Source organism: Rhagoletis zephyria, unplaced genomic scaffold (assembly GCF_001687245.7).
Source record: "Rhagoletis zephyria isolate East Lansing unplaced genomic scaffold, Rhagoletis_zephyria_1.1 Rzeph_scaffold_01830, whole genome shotgun sequence".
NCBI classification, from domain to species: domain Eukaryota; kingdom Metazoa; phylum Arthropoda; class Insecta; order Diptera; family Tephritidae; genus Rhagoletis; species Rhagoletis zephyria.
The window spans coordinates 23,667-44,134 of record NW_016158914.1 but is presented as its reverse complement, the minus strand read 5'-3'; the positions used below and the strand labels follow the sequence as shown (position 1 = coordinate 44,134).

At 33.4% G+C, this 20,468-nt stretch overlaps 2 protein-coding genes across 5 annotated transcripts in view; one reads left to right on the top strand and one right to left on the bottom strand.

The window, feature by feature from the left end:
- Positions 1–2,843: 2,843 nt before the first annotated feature.
- On the bottom strand, positions 2,844–3,418 carry COX7AL2 (Cytochrome c oxidase subunit 7A-like 2). Of its 2 annotated transcripts, XM_017619291.1 has the most exons (3): positions 3,305–3,414; positions 3,115–3,190; positions 2,844–3,058 (listed from the first exon to the last, which is right to left on the bottom strand). In XM_017619291.1, exons 1-3 carry the CDS (start codon positions 3,409–3,411, stop codon positions 2,915–2,917), a joined length of 327 nt encoding a protein of 108 aa, XP_017474780.1. In that variant the 5' UTR covers positions 3,412–3,414; the 3' UTR covers positions 2,844–2,914. The 2 variants fall into 2 exon arrangements, with proteins under 2 accessions (XP_017474780.1, XP_017474781.1); XM_017619292.1 differs by having other exon boundaries at positions 2,858–3,058; positions 3,115–3,418.
- Positions 3,419–7,455: 4,037 nt separating this feature from the next.
- Myo31DF (Unconventional myosin ID) overlaps positions 7,456–20,468 on the top strand; it is a 28,424-nt gene continuing 15,411 nt past the window's right edge. The window contains exons 1-2 of one of the 3 annotated variants that reach the window (XM_017619289.1): positions 7,456–7,667; positions 15,322–15,472. In XM_017619289.1, coding sequence (XP_017474778.1) covers positions 15,381–15,472 — 92 coding nt within the window. In that variant the 5' untranslated portion in view covers positions 7,456–7,667; positions 15,322–15,380. Of the gene's footprint in view, positions 7,718–15,321; positions 15,473–20,468 lie in introns of all 3 variants that reach the window. The other 2 variants (XM_017619288.1, XM_017619290.1) reach the window with 2 other exon arrangements.

Sequence of the window (20,468 nt, the reverse complement as noted above, 5' to 3'; positions counted from 1 at the left end):
GTGGTGGGTGAAAAATCCGTACGCTCAAATTAGTTTGGCGACCAAAAAAAAATCTAAGTGGTAAACACAGAAACCGTATTTTAAATAACATCAAATAAAACAGCACATATTTCCACTAGTCCTATTTGTTGATTGCTTCACAGACCTTATAATTTTTCTGACTAAAACTTTTTAACAAACACTGTGATCTTAGTTTATGTACATGTAACAAAACTTTTCAGGTAGGTTGTCAACCCCACCGAGTAACAGTATAATGTTTAAAGCGATGGTTGAAGTTGAAAAAAATAAAGAAAATTAGAGTTTTTTTTTTTTAATTTTACGCGACAAAAGCTTCCAACAATCGAAGTCTACCAATATATTGTTAAGGCTGGCTTTCATTAGGTCAAAATCACTGACATCAAAAACTACCTTCATCTGAAAGCTGTTCAANGTTTTTTTTTTTTAATTTTACGCGACAAAAGCTTCCAACAATCGAAGTCTACCAATATATTGTTAAGGCTGGCTTTCATTAGGTCAAAATCACTGACATCAAAAACTACCTTCATCTGAAAGCTGTTCAATTGATGTCAAATGCGTTTTCATTACATTTTAAAAACTGACCAAATGTCGATACCGCTGTGCATGTCAAAGACTGTCGTCAAATTTCGGTGTCAGTGATTGACATTCCGTTTTCATTACTGATGTCAAATGTGTTGTTAAATTTTTACAAAAAGTGTAGAATACCGACCTTTTAGCTATAGACAAATCAAAAATGTAATTCATGTTGGTAAAAATCGAAATTGTATATATATTTTCTTTAAATAGCGTTTAACAAAAATTTGTTTTAAAAATGGTTATAATAAATACGTCCTAAAAAAGCTATTAAAATTGGCCCGTAGTCATAGTCAAAATAAAGTCGACTTTAAAGTTAGTTGCAGCTTTTTGACATAATTTTCAATGGGATATCTGTCAAAAAAGCTGCAACTAACTTTAAAGTCGACTTTATTTTGACTATGACTACGGGCCATTATCTTTGAATTGGCATCAATACTTTTCTAATCAGTCAAGTAGTTTCCGTGGTATTAAACATATAAAAAATAAGAAAGTTGAAGTTTAACATGTTATGTTTTTTTTGTGTTTTACTTGTAGCTAGAATCAGCTGTTCCCATGGCAAACGAAATCAAAATTGCCAACATGTTGGCAAATACATTTTGATTGTCAAATGCTGCCACATCAGCGGCGAGGGCCGATTTCATTTGGATGTTGTTTTGTATGACCGTGCGTGCGATATATGACAACAAACGCAAATGACCCCAAATGACAACCCGTTTTCATTATAATGACAACTTTTTACGTCAAATATGAGCTAATGAAAACCAGGCTTTATACGTAATTTTAAAGCCCTATAATTCAATTATAGTTTAGAAATAAAAGAAACTGATGCTTTGGCTTGATGCATTTCTGAACACAGTCGCATTTAGCTCTAAATGCTACTCTAAATTTACATTTATCCATACAAATTTCGTCACCTAAATGCAACTCCATCTCTGCATTAAGGGTCTAAATGCTAAAAGCAACTCTGTGATCTCCAAAAATGTCCACGATTCGAAGTAGGTTTCATGAGAAAAAGTAGCAAGTGATCGCCGATCGAGATTTCATTTATTGTTTTTTTTGTGAATTAAGGTAACAAAATCTATATATGTGCATATATATATATCTGTGTTGGTTTGGAGTAGTAGCTTATGTCGGGAAGCGGGCTTTAGTATAATGCGGCATACCCTTTATTCTCTAAGGGCAAGTTTTTCAGTGCACGGCCGTGGTTTAAACTAATAGCGTTTTATTTTCTCGAAATAATGTTGCATTTATTCTACCCTGTGCCGGGGCTATTAAGTTTTCTCAGCATCTTCGCATGCATATTGCGTGCTCTTTCCTTAAAATGTTGCACTCTGATAATGTTGCCATATAAGCGGTGACATTTTTTTCGAGAAAAGAAAACGCTATAAGTTTAAACGCCCGATCCGGCTGGTTTAAACTAAGATCAGCCAATCAAATGTCAGCCAGCTGTTCAATTTAATATAGTTTACTTAATCTAAGTTTAAACTGGCACTGAAAAACTGGCCCTAAATGACAAGGAATTTTTAGATGAGACTTAATAAGAATATTGTCTTGCTGGTATCGAAACTATTTCTTGCACGTTTATTTGCCAAAAACTCTTCAACAGATCGGCGCCAGTGAGTCATTCGCAATCGTATACCTTTCGATATAAGCTACTATTCCATACGAACACAGATATGCGCACATGTGTATAACTTGATGTTAGATAACTTTTCTTGAGGTTTTGTTGAAACAATTTTTTATGAGTGGCAACCATGTGCGGAATTTAAGTTTTTCCCAAAAAATTCCTTATCAAGTAGACTTTTTGGAATATATGACAAGTAATTTTTAAGCAAAAAACCAAACCCACTTCAATTCTCATATACAAATTTAGGATTATCGTTAATTTGTTCATAATCGAATGATCGGATTTAAACCAAACTAGTATAGGACCACCTGTGAGGTAACACCTTTCCTTTAAAAAAAGAATTATAGAAATCGGTTAACGTGGTCCAAAATTATGCGGTAACATAGATTACAAAAAAAAAAATATTCCGACGAATTGATAACCTTCTGCTTTTTGTGAAGTCGGTTAAAAATAGAAGTTTACAGAAACAATCGTTATCGCAAATTCTTGACAATTGCAATTCACTTCCGAGTGAATTTCAACCCCTGTGGCCTGTGGGATTGGCTGTACAATTTAGTTGCGAGAATCGATTTTGTAATCCATCTCAATTAGTATACACTACTTCTTTTCAATTACTTAACTAGTGAAAGTTTGATTATTTGATTCATTTTGATTAATTTAATTGTTTATTTAACTAGTCATTTCTAAATTTATTTAAGCCGACTTCTTCTTGAAACCCAATGCATAGATCATTTGGACTATGCCTGCAAGTCCTATGCCGCAAAGCCCAACCGTCAAACCAAACAATACTTTGTCTACTGGTCCTCCCTTTAAGAAAACTGGAAGATCGTTATGAGCCTAGAAATAATTAGTTAATAAATTTAGTCTCGGAATTTTATATTCTGAAATATTACTTGAAATTTCTTCATGCTATTTGCAAGTCCATCCGGCAATGCCATTTCTGTTTCGTAAATAATTGCGTAAGTAATCCTAAAATAAATAATAAAATCAAACGCAAAATATATCTTTGAAGCACTGAGCGTTATACGTTTTTGAAAATTATTTTCGTTATTTTCTAACTCTTTAGTGCAATTTCAGACCTACCAAGGAAATTTGTATCTACTTATATATGCAGTTACTTTCGCAAGATGCAGAATGTATGTACGCGAATGATGGAAGAGATATCCATATGTAAAATTAGATTTTGGCATGCATACATGCACACTCACTATGTGCATATCGCACACTATCTTCAAGAGGGGCATAACTCAAAAAAAAAAGAGGTTGATTTTTTGGCATAAATCAATTCTTAGGGTTTATCTCTAGTTAATGCAAATATTTTTTTCTTCATGATTATGATCTCTAACTAGAAAACTACTGTTATACCTGATTTTGTATTAATTACGCTGAATCTGTACGATCCATAAGCAGTTATATTTTCGAGTCTGATTTTTGAGTTGTGTCTCTTTTGAAGATTGTGTGCGATATGTATGTATGTGCATAGAGTGTGAACTGATTACTCGGTTTTTCTTAATTGTCCTAATTCAATGCAACTATTTGCAACCGAAACTACCAAACTAAAGGTGCGGTGAGACGTGGCAATGCAATCGCTTGTCAAAATGCGAAATTGAAAGTCTACTTTTCCGTGTACGGAGCCCGAAAGTCCTTTTTGCAGATTTGCAGAAATCACTTCGGAAATAAAAATTGCAAGGTGTATCTGCAACTGAAATTATGCATATAACTTTCGAGAAATAATTGCAACTTCTCGTGCTGTACTAGCAATTTTCATTTTGGCTGCAAGTGCTGTCAAACAGATCGAGTGTTGCCGTGCGACACGATTTTTGGCGAATTTGTACAAAATTCGAAAATTGTTGAATGAAATATAAAAATATGTGTAATGAATTTATTCTACTGATATAGAGTATTTAAGTATTAGGGCCGGTTACTCAATGTCTGGTTAACACTAATCTCCGGTTAGACATAGTTATCGACGTTACCGACTCCCTGTTATATGCATGGAGTCGAAGTCGTCGATAACGATGTTTAACCCCCGATTAGTGTTAACCAGACATTGAGTAACCGGCCCTTAATGTATTTCAGCTAGGGATGAAACGATACCATGCAGGTATCGATACTTTGATTGATACTATTGATGCCTGAAAAATATCGGACCTAAAGTATCGATACCTGTCCATATAAGGTACTCATTGAGTATTCCGTATTAAGTTAAATTAAAAATGCGTGTCTCTTTTTTTCTCAGAAATAAAAATATTTTGGTAGCGTTTATGAATTTCCAAATAGAGTGTTTTTTTTGAACCATTGAACATTTTCTACAGACTAGAATCGGAAGTAGTGCTTAAATTTTCTGGGCTTGGGATACGTTTAATATTTTCTAAGAATTTTTTTTTTTTTTTGATTCAGCTCTTTTCCTTAATTATTTTTCTTCAATAACAGCGCTATTTGGCCCTACCCATATATGTCAAATCAAAACGAGAAAGTCTAGTACCGTTTCTGTGAATGTATTAGCTCTGATCCAATACTTTTCGTGAAAAATCCTGTAAAACTGTCAAACAGCAAAACTACTCTCTGTAGTGAGAGTAAAAGGTGAGTAACAACAAGAAGTACGGGAACAAAAAAAACATTTTTCCTGTAAAAACGTCAACCAGTAATTGCTTGACACTTTTCATGATTTTACCAGAAGAAAAAGTTCGGGTAAAATCTTGCAACTTCATTCTCTACACAACTCTCCAAAAGTCGCTCTCATTTACAGGATTTTGGAGGATTTCGGAGTACGGGAACCTTTTTCCTGCAACTTCCTGCAAGTTCGTGCAAAATCCTATAAGTTCATGGAGCGAGATTTTCCAGCACGTGAAGACGGCCGGTTACCGAAGATTTTGTGGCCGGAAAATTGTATTACCAAAAAATGTTACCACTTCTTGTCACCGAGATTCTAGGTACGTTGGTAATGCAGTGAAAATATTCAGCAGTTCAGCTATGGAGATTTGTGGAAATTCTTTTGTTGCATATTTCACGGGGCAATATTTTGTTACCAGCTCATGAGATGGTAACCAAATTTACCGGTTACAAGAGCGCACAGAATGCGAAAAAGGTTTAAAAATTGACAGACACTTTAATTACCGGTTACAAAATTTATGTTATCAGCGCAGAATAGACCTGTAAATGGAAAATGATTTTTTATTTGCTGTAAGTTTTTATATAAAATTCAAAAAACTTAAATCATTTTTAATTTAAAATGCTTTCGTGAAATTGGCTGTTTGACATTTTATGACAGTTTTGTGCACACTTTAGCAGGTTTAGTAAATTTTTCAGGTCATTAATTTTGTTATAAGCATACAAATGTACGGCAACATAACTGAAAGTGAACTTGTCTGCATTCACCGTGTAAACAGACAAAAAGTAGTATCGGAAAAATTGATTTTCAGAAATAAAAACTGCCTTCTGTTTAGGAAACTCTTGACTTTGACAGACTTTTGAAAAGGACATGCACTTGCCACGTCTAACAGCTACTTTACTTTGGAAAACATTATGGGACGGTTTCACATACAAACTGAAGTCGAGTAATATCGTCACCTGGGTAAAAGATTGTCGAATGTTACTTTCGGCAGGGTTTGGGAAATCGATGTTAAACAATCAGTCACAATTTCTCAAATCTGTACAGTTGTTTCTTACCAAAATTTAATGCTTGATTGTACATACTATTTAAAGTATAAAACTACGTTACATTTTCAAATAACGCACACAGCAAGTAGGCATACGGATGAAATTGTTGAAATTATTTTTTGCTTGTACGCAAAAATTTGATTCTAATACACCTGAGTTTTAAATTAATGAACAAAAATCAACAAAATATTAACAAATTTTTCAATAAGAGTTGCCGTAGCACAAACGACTATCTATTGTAAGGATTGGTGTGATTTTGTCGTACGTACCATACTATTAGTCACATAAGACAATAATTTAACAAGTAATCAATTTCATCAAACTGGTACAGAAGGATGTCAAAACGAAAGGGAATAGGAGATAATTTTCATCATTTTCTTTTGTTGACATCCTAAAGTTTCGCCGCTTCGTCTTGGATGACATTCTCCTGTACTAGTGTAGAGACAAAAATATCCAACCAGCTGATCAATCAACACCATCTTGTATTGATGCGCCTTGCTTTTTACCAGCAAATGCCATCGCTGTCGGGAATGCGCAATCTTGTATTCTATCATTCTTGGGTTCTACGCCACCTTGTTTCATTGGAAAACGAAAGAGAAGTAAACAAAGCAAAGAAAACTAGAGTCCGACCGATTCTCAATTTTCGGCGGATGCCGATGCCGATTCCCTAATGCAAAACTACCTTTAATAATAACAAAAGAAAAACATAAACAAATAACAAAACACATTACAAAAACAATAATCATCCAAGAATCTATTCAGTTATTTGTGGACATACATAATTATGTTAAACAAATAACGTGTCGCTTATACATAGGCTTTGTTTCTTTTCTTTTCTAGCAGATAATTATCAGAAAGAAGAAGAATGAGAAATTTGAAACAATTACGCTCACAGAGATCGAAATAACGAAAAAGTAAAGAAACGCAATACTAGCAGAAACTAGCAAATAATCAGCTGATCGGTGTATTTGACTATTGAAAATATATGGCGCGAATTTTTGTTTATCTATTTTGATAGCTGCTAGTTTCTGATAGTAAAAATTTTACTAGCAGAAATTAGCAGGAGAACCAAATAAAGAAGAGCGTAAGAACGAGAGAGAGGTGCTAGGTTCTGCTAAATTTTTTCGTTAAGAAACGCTTTCCAGCAGAAATTAGTGATAATTATCTGTTAAGAAACAAAGCTATAGCATTGCAATCAACGTTGCCGTTTTGATACTATTGTATCATTATTGATACATTTTTTTCTAAATTGTAAGATTTGATACTTCGATAATTTTATGTTCACATGCCCCATTTTGATACTTTCGGCTGGCAGAAATGAATTTTCGAAAATGGGCGCTAGCAAGAAAAAGAGGTTTATAAAAGTATTTTCAATAAAATATGAAGTTTAAATAGAGATAAATTGCTTAATATAGCAGAAAAAAGTGATCCAGGTGGCATAGAAAATAAACTTAACTTAACTTTGCCTTGAGATGTGAGAATAATAAGCAAAACAAATTTGACAGCTAATAATCTGGGAATTGCCTGTGTACGCAGGGTGATTAAAAAACGAGCTTTGATTGGGATTTTATATATGTGTAAACATACTTTAAGTGAAAACATCGAGTGCAACCCTGAAATATTAAACTGTGGCTGTAGAGATTGAACAAAACACCGCCGTTGTTTTACGCCGCCGCCGTTAGTGGCAATTTTGGCGCACATCAGCAACAAAAACTCATTTAACAAGTGCTGAAGTAGTTCACTCATTTGTTGTTTTCCAGTTGTATATTGGTTTTCCAAATGTGTGGTAATAATTAAGTTTGTTTTCTACGATTGCTCGAGTGAAAACAAAATAAAGTAAAATATACTCATTTAGATTTTGTATTATTGTGGTCAGCTGGCAAAGTTTTTGGGTCCAGTGTAGTGTTGTTATTGTGCGTGTTCGTGATTTTGTTTTCGGTTGTGCCATTTCTTATTAAAACATGCACTTAAAGTATATCTTTACATGTTTATCAATCGCTATCAGCACAAGCTAAAAAAAAATTAGTAGTTACTTACTATCGTGTCTACAAATGCATACATACATACATACATACATGTGTATCTATTTGTCACAATATTTATGAATCGACCTACATACATACAAACTGATGAAAATGTCCATATGCATATGAGTCAGTAATTGACTTGCAAATATTTCTACAAACATGCATATGCACATACAGTATCCGGTCAAAAGATTGGGAGATCCCATTTTTTTACTTTAAATGAGCATTCAATGTAAAACTCTGTTTTGAGAAATGCTAATGTGTTATCAACGAATAAAACTACGCTAATGTACATATGACGACATTGCCCTCATTTTCGAGTTTAGCTCCCCAAGCTGTAATTAAAAAAAAAAAAAAAACAAGGTTAAACCAACAACTTTTCGGTGTTTATCCTACTTATATCGATTATTTTTGCGAAGAGGAGAAATGTCAAATGTGAAAGTAAACAAAAAAGCGCGCTAGCAAAGGACTATCATGAACGAAAGACACAAGATCACGCCTTAAGGAAAGAAAGAAAAAAGTTATTTTCTAGCTGTTGAAATCTCGACGCCATCTTTGTTGTAAGAAGTAAACAACGAAGAGAACAAAAAAAACGCGTAATTGTTGAACGCATGAATAATCATTTTTATTATGCAAATTCTCCTATAAATCATGTCGTTGTGTTAAATTATTCTTTACCTTATGTGTGCACACGTTGTCACAAGCGAAAATTAAGAAAATTGCAGTAAAAAGCCACCACCAAATTGTAAACAACGAACAAATGTAAACAAACGGCTTATGTCAAAATCGCCCTACTTTTTTCATAAGTGCGATTATAACGGGCCACTCTTCTGCTGTCGTGATCTTGTCTTTTTGGTTCATGAAGGACTATGACATGATTCAATAATACAAGGTTAGATAATAGGAGTGTTCGCTATGCAACTGCCAGTAAGAATTAGCCAGTAACAAAATTCAGAGAATAAGGTACCTTACTCTCCCAAAGAGAGAAACTTACTAAGTTTTGCGCGAACAGGAATTAGCAAACATTTGCAAGCTTCACTGCCAGCTGGCGTCCACGGTTGCATTTCGAGCATAATAAATTTTTTAAATTATTTCAGTAATTGAAAACAGGACCTAAACGTATATTTCTTCTTATTCTGACTTTCTTCAACATGCGCTTCAATTTCTTTTTGGAAGTCACTGTCGAATTTCCTATATCGACAGCGGTGTCGAGTGCGTTCCGATTACGAATACAACTTTTTCAGCCGGGTTCCTTTCAAACGTTTGGAATGGTCTAAATTAATTGAATAAACAAATATTTCATACTTCTTTCATTAGTCAATCACAACAAGATTGTTAATTTTTAAATTTAATGAACTTGTTGATTCAGATTAACGTTGACAAAAATGCAACAGTGTGCTACAATCCTGCTTGCAAATTCTTACTGGCAAAAATTTTCCCAGCACGAATTTGCTACTTCCCCTCCAAATGAAATGTCAAAATTGTGCTCTCTCCTTGCAAGTTTTACTGGGCTTTTGGCTAAACGAACACGATTTGGCAACAATTGGTATCAACTTGTACAAATTTTTTGCATAGCGAACACTCCTAATTATTGACAGCTGCGGTTTGACACTCCCTTACAAAAGGCATTTACGAAGGACGTAGAAAGGGAAAGAATGATGGTGCGAAAATGGTTGTAGAAAAGTACGCAAAGTAGGCAATTAGTAGTGAAATTTCTTTTGTAAATTCTAATGTATTTGCAGGAAATCTGGCATTTTAAACGAAATGTTGAACGTAATATTGATATATCTACGTGAATTACCAAATTTATGTGCTATTTAGCTGTATAAAAACTGCAAAATGCAAAATTAAAATATACTATATATTAAAATAAGACTATATACTATGAGATTGATGGAAACATCCAATTTAAAAACAGTTTATGTTTTCATCAGTTAAATATGCTTCATATGCATATACAAATAAACCAAATAAACATATTGCACAAAATTTATACTTCTATTTCACACCAAAGCTTAAATTTTGCTACTAACATATTTTCGATGCATCGAATCAAAGAAATACCTTGATGTATTTGTGTCACTGACATCCCTTATTTGAATTCATGTATTCATAAGCATTGTTTCTTGACAGATAATTATCACAAATTATGACTAATAAAATTTTTGATCGAGACTCAATAGCAATCTCAACAAAAATGGGACATGGTTCTCGACTCGAGAAAATATTTATTCTCCAATCGAATTCTACACTATTTCCAGTTGTAAATGAGAAAGCATCAAATGAAATTGCGAAAGCGTCATTTAGAAATGAGAAACTCGTTTTTTTCAGAAATTATTTAGATATTATTAAAAATGCAAGTTTATTATGTCCCAACTTGCATATCTTGTAAAGATAAAGCATTTCCATGGAAGCCATTCGTGAAGTTTTTTTTCGGAATTCGACCGACATCGTGTTCATCCGAATATTGGCCAGCTTTATTTTCCTGACTTCTTATCTACGTATATACTCCAATAATATGACGGATCTCCATCATATATGCAGTACGCAATTAATTTACTTTTATTTCTCATTCCAAATGACGCTTTCGAATTTTCATTTGACGCTTTCCCATTTAAAATGTACTAATCGCATTGACAATTGGCGCTTTCTCATTTACAATTGACTATTCTCACTTACAATTGACGCTTTCCCATTTACAACTGGAAATGGTGTAGTGTTAAAGTATGTTCACATATAAATATTATCTCAATCAAAGCTCGTTTTTTAATCACCCCGTTTACTCAGGTAATACTAGGTTCACATATAAGTAGATTATCCTCATTTTCGAGCTTAACTTCCTAATCTGTAATTAGAAAAAGAGATAGCCATATAAAATTCCTCCCTTGTTAATCTGTAATTATAAAATAATCTCATATTTAACCGATAACTTTTCGGTGTCCATCTTAGTTTCATCGATTGTTTTAGCGAAGAAGATTAGCGAAGATTATTAGCCGTCAAATTTTTTGTGCTTGTTATTCTCACCTCTCAAGGAAAAGTTATGTTTCTTCTCTGTGCCATCGTGATCAAGTTTTTCTGCTATATTAAGCAATATAAATATATTTTAACTTAACATGTTATTAAAAATACCTTTACAAGCCTATTTTCCTTGCGAGCGTCCATTTTTGTTTACTTTCACATGTGCCATTTCTCCTCTTCTTCGCAAAAACAATCGATAAAACTAGGATGGACACCGAAAAGTTATCGGTTAAATCTGACACTATTTTATAATTACAGATTAACAAGGGACGAATTTTATATAGCTAATCGCTTTTTCTAATTACAGATTAGGGAGTTAAGCTCGAAAATGAGGATAATCGACTTATATGTGAACCTAATATTAGTCTCTAATAGGATTCGAATGCGAATTTCAAACTGCTATTTTGCTTTATTAAATAAAACGTTTTGTTTGTAAAATATTAATGAAATGTATTTGCAAATAAAATAATAGTTAATTATTTGAACTTAAAAATAATTTATGATTCATTCATTTTGAATATTGCTTATTTATGTACCAAGGCGCATCAATTACAGGTGATAGCGATCGCAGGCTATGCTTCTTCTTATGAGCACGCTTGTGTCAAATTATCGTCTGTTTTGCTTTATTTACATATCCGCGTATCCATACACATATACGTATATATATACCCTGCAAACAAATGCTCCCGAAATCTTTAAGAGTGTCGGAAATTTGTTACGATTCTTTTAGAAATCTGTAAAGAAAAACATATGAAACGGTAGACAAGAACTAGTAAAGAAATTTCTGTACGATTTCTTAAAGAAAATTTTTAAAAAAACTGTGAAACCTTTCAGAATTCTATGAAATCCTGGTATGCAGGGTATACATATACATACGAATATGAATAGATAAAGAAGATGTTGATGACACAAGGAGTTCATACCAACGGTAAATGTTGTTTTTGTACGATTGCTACAACCTGTAGTTGTTGAATCATGTTTATGTACATTTATTTGAATTCGCGTTGTTTCTCTTTCTCGAATTTTAATTTAGTTCTCTAACGTCGTCATCGAATCGAAAACGTTTAGAGAATTACCCTAGTTATCTAATGTAGAAATCCAAATTTCTCTGACATTAGAGATTGTGTTTGCTGGGGAGCTGAGAGAGATCTATCAGTATGTATGTATATGTTTTGCATATGCACATGTATAATCTCCTATGACGTCATATAGCTGTCAAAATTTTCAAGAGAGAGTTAGCGGTATCGCAATCAGCACCACCTTCTGTATTCGTTTCACAATAGGGGTATTCTCGAAGTCTTGCACGATGCACGGATTGCACGAAATGCAAAAATACTATTCCAAATTTCGAAGAGTACGAGAACACCCCATTGCAAAGTGGTAGCATGCATGGGGAGCAAGCAGCGAAATTATGTATCAAATACAATAACAAGAGACAGCAAAAAAAAATTAGGTGAGCGAGATGAGAGGAATGAGAGAAATATGTAGCAATTCCAACAACAAAACAACTAGCACAGGGTCGCTATTATCTTGCTATGCTATTTTGCAAAATATATACATGGGTTTCGACGTTGCATATTTTGCAGCGATAGGAAATGTTGTTTCCCATGAATTTTCTTGTTGTGTGTTTGCAATTTATGCAATCCGTGCAATCCGTGCTACGTGCAATGGCTTTGCAAGATTTGGAGAATACCCCTATAGTATACAAATAACATTGTTGGCGGTAATAAAGATTGCAAATCAAAATGGAAGCGGAAAAAAGCGTACGTGACTTGCAAGTCATAAAATAGATATAAGGCTTAAAACAAACTGGAGCGGCGAGTAAAGCGAAGAGCTAGAATCGCGTATGTACGCTTTCCTCTTCACTATGCGCTCTCCCATTGAAACATATGCGTTTGAAATCGACGCTTTGCTCGATGCTCTTTGCTCGCCGCTCAAGTATGTTTTTAGCCCGAATTTTAACAATTTCAGCAACACACAAAAATAGAGCTTTCGCACGAGCGTTTGGTTGGTTTTTTAACTGTCAACATTTTAATTTGCATTTGGCATAGCAAAATTCTATTTCGATAACTTTTTTCTCCGTGGTGAGACGGGGTGGAAAAATTTGCTATATGGTGTACAAGTAAATTGAATTTTGCTGTGCCAAATGCAAAGTAAAATTTCACCGATCATCTGTTTGTTTGCTAGTTTCTGCTAGCTTGCGTTTCTTAACTACATGTTTCAAGGCGAATTTATGCAAAGGGTGTACTGGCGAATTTAAGGTTTTCGCCGCGGTCCTTCTGAATGTCAGAATGATGTGTTTGTTGTAAACAAGTCGAATTCATATTACAACATATACATCATTTTGACATTCAGAGGGACCGCGGCGAAAATGTAAATTCGCCAGTAACACCACCTTGTATACATTCGCCTAGACATATTTCTTTATTTCGCTCTCTGTGAGCGTAATAAGGTCCATTCAATAAAAGATGCGCCCCAGCGATTTTCGGACTAAAACGTGTAGAACTGTCTAAAAGCAAAATATGGCTGACTTCCAAAACGTCAATTGCTTTGCATACGTACAAAGTATATTGTTCCATAATATCTGTGACAGACATCTAGTAGCAATTACTACGTTTATACGCACGTCTTATTTGCAAATAACAATTTGCAAAATGGTAAACTTTGCTGTATAAACGCTGAGTTAATTTTTTATTTGCAAATAACTAAATCACGCAAATAAGTATTGATTAGTGATACTATTTGCAAATAAGCGCAAGACGCCGCCATTCTGAGGTTTATTTTCTTTTTCGATGTTCATCTTATTGCCTTTTTATAATCAAGACGTTGCCATTTTTAATTTTATTTTCTTTTTCGATGGTTATATTATTGCCTTTTTATAATACGGCAATATTAAATAAAAATTTTTCACCGTCGGTGGGTTAGGTATTTGCAAATTATTTTTATAAGCATTTATAGTATTCTGTTTACTAGGTGAAATTACACACATATTGTAGTATTTCATTTCTGGTATTTCAAATATTTTTTATACAGCTTTGAACAAAGACACCAAAATAAATATACAAACACAAGTACATACATACATATGTATTGATTTGCACAAGAAAGTTAAAACTCTGCACAGCCAAAGAATAAACAGCCGAACAAATTTTGATGAAAAAAAAAACATTTATTTTTCAGGTTCAAAACTATCCTATCTTTTAAGTTGGAACCAACAAGGCACACCCACAAAATTTCATTAAAATTAGTTAAAATTCTGCACAGCCAAAGAATAAACAGTAAATAAAAAGATTTCGCATACCAGCACTTGGAAATGCTCAGGAAAGCTTATATTTTAAGTTTCTATGGTATTTGTTAGGGAATGATTTTTTTTTAGTTGAAAAACTTTAAAAACTAAAAAAAAATAAACATAATAGGCAAACAATATCATTTTGAATTTGGTCCAAAATGATATGCCCTATTTGTGTGTTTGTATAAATATGTATAATCAATGAATTTTTAATTTAATTTTTGTGAAAATGATATAACATTGCTTTATCTGTTTTTTTAACAAAGTTTTCCTTTATGTGTTTACTTGTTTAAATAATGCTACGATCATGGTCTTGATTAACGTATACTTGATTAAATGTTAATTTTTTATTCAAGGACTTATTTATGTAAGTTAACAAGAAGATGTAACTATATCACAAATTATGTTCGCTTAAGTACCCGCATCGGGGTACTTAAGCGTGTATTTTTAAGTACCCAACCCGCCTAAGTACCTAAAAAAGCTGACACTTTTCCGGAGGTACTTAAGCGGGTTTTACTGTACATTATTTTGTTGCTATAATACCAATTTATCCCCAACATGAACATACATATGAAGCGTAGCCGCGAATAACATTGGAAAACTCCCGCTTCGGATATTGGCAGTTTCGGTGGTTAGTGTAAACGAACATAGTGACATCGGATTTTTAAGCACGTTGAGAGTAGCATAGAAAAAATGTCGACAAAAAAAATATTTATTTTTCAGGTTAAAAACTATCCTATCTTTTAAGTTGGAACTAACAAACAATGTCATTGCCTGCCGACGGGTGACCGATGTTAGAAAAAACCTTTAATACTAAATGTGTTCCTTGGTTCAGGGTGTCTGAGTGCGCAGCTTTAAATTCTCGGCTACGGCCGAAATAAAATATCTCCTAGCATTTTGTCCCATTATAAACTTATTTATTTCATTGACAAATCTAACATTAAGTTTCCACTACTCAATCCGGGGCTTATTGGGGTAATTGGTTTTTATTATAAGCCGAATATATGCAAAACAATCCTGTTTTCTTGTAATTATGTAATATTGGGTCAACTTTATCATTTAAATGTGCACTATGTTAATCTTGTGACATCTACTTATATTAACAGAAAATAAATAAAGGAGATTGTTTTACTGTACATAAACTGAGACAAATAATCGGCGCAAGATGGCAATGCAACAACGGGAAGTCGGTGTCAGGGATTTTGTTCTCCTCGACCAAATCACAATGGAAAAATTTATGGACAACCTAAAAAAAAGGTATGTAGAAGAACATGTACAATTTCAGTTTTAAAAACCAGTATAAGTATAAGTATCCATACCTAACTAAATATTGAAAAAGTAAGTACAATGTATAAGTACTGAAATACTTGGTTGGTTTCGGTGTATTGCCTAGAGTGGTGACAAGCAAGTACGGTACTTGTCATTCAGTTTGGAAGAACTTCAATATGCACAAAAAATGCATCCGAGCAGATGAGTTAACGCATTGAAAAGCGGTATATCGACTGATTTCGATCAGGCTATCAGTCTGTCTTTAGCCTGATTAATATCATTCGGCAATATGTCGAAAAACTTTGGCGTCAAAATATGGTCAAAACCAGCCTTTAATCGAAGAGACGACTCGTGTCCAATTATGCTCTTGTTGACATAACAAAACCCATCTCGAGCTCCAATTTACACTTTAAAGTTTTAAATTCTAACCAAGCATGTGGTGGGTTAAGATGCCATTTTATTAGAAACTTAATATTAATGAAAATTAATTTTTCTATCCCAAACCAAAACAAAGCAATTTTTGGGAACAAAAATAATGTTAGAGAAAGAAATTGCAGCAAATTGAACAAATATTTTCATGATAAAATCATTAAAAGATAAAACCAAGGCATATTTAACAAGATAGAAGTGACAACTAGCTCGAAATCCCGTGAAGGAATTCGACTGAAAAAAAATCGCTCGTTTGATTTTTAAGGACCACCCCAATGTACATACACACATACATACACATGTTACCGAATAAATTTGGACCACGTCAACCGATTTCATTAATTATTTAATTTTTATCGGAAAGATGGTACCTCAGGGTGGTCCATACTAATACCATGTTCGGACTGCCAATCGAAAACATGTTTTCGTTGCTGAAACTGGTTTTCGACCTAAAACTTATGTGTTTTCGCCCATGTAAAATCTGTCAAACGAAAACTAGTATTCGCTGAAAACTACTTGAAGTTTCACGTTCCACTCATTTCAACCGGTGTCTTCACAAGTTGTTTAGATATATTTATCGAAGTGGAAGTCATACTTTATCATCTCTAATATGCTGATGGGATCTATTGCTAATTGGCTGGCCAAATAAAATATAAATAAAATATAAAGGTTGCTAATAATAAGAAAATGAAAGAAAAAGATTTCGGTTTTGCTTTTTCGTAGCTAAACTGTAAACAATGGATGAAAGAAATGTAAACGAAAACACTAACAGGCGGTGCGTACAGCTTACAGCCCACAATCCCAAAACTCGCTTTCAAAGTGTTTTCGTTGTCGGTCATGGAACATGGTCTTAAAGAAATTAACGGTACTCCTAAAAAAATCACGGCCGACAAATTGAGAGAATGATTTATGAATGATTGAATATTTTTTTGGCTGCTTTTCACCCAAGGTAACTTTTTTGATATTCGTTCAGTGTGAACACCAACACCTATCTCTTTGCTCTGCCTTGCTTCACTCGGCGCCGCTCAGCTTTTTGTGTGCGGTACGTAACCTGAGTTCTAAAGTGAAAACAAAAAATGCGTGTAAGTTTAATGTTGCCAGTCGGATTTGACCAGATCGTAAACAAAGTCGGAAGCATCAGTTAGTTAAAAATAAACAAAGAACTCGAAGAATTCAAAGCAAACTCGTCCGAAGTTAATTGCTCTCTTTTCGTTAATCTAAACATTAGTGCCTCGTAAGTTCATTGTAACTTAATTGTTGAAATAATCAACCAATTACTTTACATACATACCATGTATGTATCTTTCAGTCGCCTCTATTGCCAAGCCTCTAAGAGCCATGTGTTATGAAGCCTTTGACACAGAGCGCACATTATTATTATGGCGTTGTGTTAAAAATAGGCATCCACTAGCCACGATATGGACATTTCTGGGCTGATTCAATGCGGTTTGGTTTTCCACCTTATTGCCATACTTATACAGTTATACAGGACAATGTTGGTCTATCGATTGTAGCTTTGTAGGAGTGCGCTGTCTCGATTTATTACTAAGGTCGACAGCATCTTCAAACTCCATAGATCGTCTGTATGCCATAGATCTATAAAAATCCTACATACCTTAATATGTACACAGCTATTTTAAAGATCAAAAAATGCATTTTGTAACGCCTTACATACATATATCGAGGGCTTATATTCAATACTAAAAGCTACTTTTTGATGTTAGAAACCATCTGGGACTTAACCTGTCATCACTGGTGTTAACTCAGACTTTGCAATTTAATAGTAAATTCTTCTGTCAAGCGTTATACAAGGTCAGCATTCAAGGCATATAAATACAGGTAGCAGCCAAAATGACGTTGCTCTCATGAGAACCAAACCTTTAAACTACAACTTGTTTTTCTTTTATTTTCTTTATTTCGTTACGCTTTGAATGTCATATCGTTGTTTTTTTTTTTTTGACGTAGAATACGTCTTACCTTAAGGTATGGGGGCTATGTTCAAATGTTGTAGTTGTAATTTTTAGAGCTTCACAAAAACGCTTATTGCACGAGAACTAATAAAGCGATTTCAAAGAAAAGTGTGGCGTTTCAAAGATAAAATTCCAAACCTGTCGACAGATTCATTTTTGTAAATAACCAATTCGGTTTCTGTCGTAAAAACAACGGTAAACATTGCCTTATTTTGGGGTCAATTTTGAGCCTTTAAAGTGCTCTAGCAACTTATTGTTGGCATATATAACTTTCATTTTCGGGATATAGGTTCTTTGGAGCAGTAGAAATATTATCGGGTACAAATTTTATATAAATTTAACAAATATTGAGCATATTAAGGCAAAAAATTGTTGAAAAAACTTGCAAATTTTTTTCATTACCAAAATGCTCGAAAACCGCTCGAATGATTTTGTTTTTGTTTTCTTTAATCAAAAATTCAAGAGTTTTCCTTTCGTTTGGTATATGGGAAGTATTGGTTGATATCTTCTATATATGTTTATTTTATTCAAATATATGGGCATAAATGATTTTCCATATAAAATCACCTCGTCATCATTTTGCAAACACGTGCATATGTTGGAAGTGTGGGAAAAAGTATGTATGCGTATGTAATGCGGCTTTTGATCGCAGCGTATGTACATATGTAAATGCATATATACGTACATATGAAAGTTTCAGTTAATGTGGATCTGTTTGGTTTTGTTATCGATATTTTTATCGATTTTGTTGCCGATATTTTAATCGATTTTGCCATCGATATTTTTATCGGTTTGTTACCGATATTTTCACCGATTTTGTTATCGAAATTTGTATCGATGTTGTTATTGATTTTGCTATCGATATTTTCGGAACTTATCGATATAATGATCGATATTTTTATCGATTTTGTTATCGATTTTGTAATCGATTCTGTTATTGATTTTATTATTGATTATTTATCGGCTTTGTTATCGATATTTTTTTGATTGTTTTAACAATATTGCTATCGATATTGTTATCGCTTTTGTTATCGATATTTTTGTCGCTTTTGTCATCAATATTTTTATCGATTTTTCTATAGATATTGTTATCGCTTTTGTTGTCGGTATTTTTATCGGTTTTTTTACCGATTTTGCTATCGATATTGCCATCGCTTTTGTTATCGATAGTTTTATCGGATTTTTTTATCGAATTTATTACCGATTTTGTAATGGATTTTTTGATAGATTTTGTTATCAATTTTGTTATTGACTTTGGAATCGATTTTGTTATCGATTTTGTAATCGATTTTTCGATAGATTTTGTAATCGATTTTTTATCGATTTTGTAATCGATTTAGTTAACGATTTTGTTATCGATATTTTTATCGATTTTGTTATCGATTTTATTATCGCTTTTGTTATCGATATTTTTTTCTTAGTTTGTGCTTTCGTTTTTGACTTGGATATGCTCTTAACCATACCACGTATTCTACGTTTAAATTTAGCGGGTGTATCTCCGATACAGCCTGCAGACCAAGACGAAGGCGCTGGACTGTTCCTTTTTTTGAATCTTCGTTAATAACAAATTTTAATTAACATTTGAATTTTGGTAGTGTTGTGCGGTTTATACTTAGTAGTGGTATTCATATAAACCGATAACTTTATCAAGCAGATAATCTTATAAGTTTATGCACTCTGTTACATGAACGACCCACACTCTCTTTTCGTTTACACATGCGACAATAGTCGTGTTTTCTTTGGTTATAAAGCGCAGTGTCACTAACTTTATACTACTAGCACGGGGATAAAGAAATTATAGAAACTACCTCACTAAATTGGAAAAAGTTATATTTACGAGATATCTATTTAAATAAATGTACATATAACATAAAGGCTATTTATTTGAGGCAAGTTATAAGAAACAATGGCAGAATGTCTGTTTGTGTATGAATTCATTTGTCACGGCTACCAAACTTTGCGAATTATAAGTGAAACAAAACAAACAGACGGGATAATAATTGAACCAGATCTCTATCAGGATCATATCGTTGTTGAATTTGCGTGCAAAATTTGTATGCGGATCCCGATTATTGCCTAAGAAAACATAGCTAGAGTTGCGACAGAGTTGCATTGTCTTCAGTTTATCAAGTTTATTCAGTGAAATCGCTGGATAAATTTATCAGAAATGTGTAAACGAGTTTCCATACAAATTTTGACAGTTCATTTATAAGGTTTACACAATTATAAGTTTATACGGTTTACAATGCATTTATAAGGTTTGATGAATACCCTTAGTGTATGTGTTAAAAATGCACGCTTCAGATGCGTGCTTGACCCTTATGCCGAAAAGTCCCTCCAACAACACTGCAACTCATAAATCAAAAACGGAAAACAACATACAAGTTAACAAAATTCCAACTAAAGTAAATAAATAACAAAAAAGCAACTTCAAATTTATTTAAAAACGTCAACCAGTGAAATATAATTTTTTATTTTTCCTTACACGCGCTGATTTTCAATTTACTCTCCCGAAAACTTTGACTTTTGTAGGTTTGACGTTAAATAGACTTCATATATGAATACATTTTGAACTACTGGAATAA

What these genes read in the sequence shown, in the direction of transcription:
- COX7AL2 (XM_017619291.1), bottom strand. Translation starts at nt 3,411, where the DNA reads ATGCCAAAATCTAATTTTACATATGGATATCTCTTCCATCATTCGCGT. An exon ending in AGTAGATACAAATTTCCTTG is followed by an intron (nt 3,191 to 3,304) that starts GTAGGTCTGAAA and finishes TATTTATTTTAG; the next exon opens with GATTACTTACGCAATTATTT. An exon ending in ATAGCATGAAGAAATTTCAA is followed by an intron (nt 3,059 to 3,114) that starts GTAATATTTCAG and finishes AATTATTTCTAG; the next exon opens with GCTCATAACGATCTTCCAGT.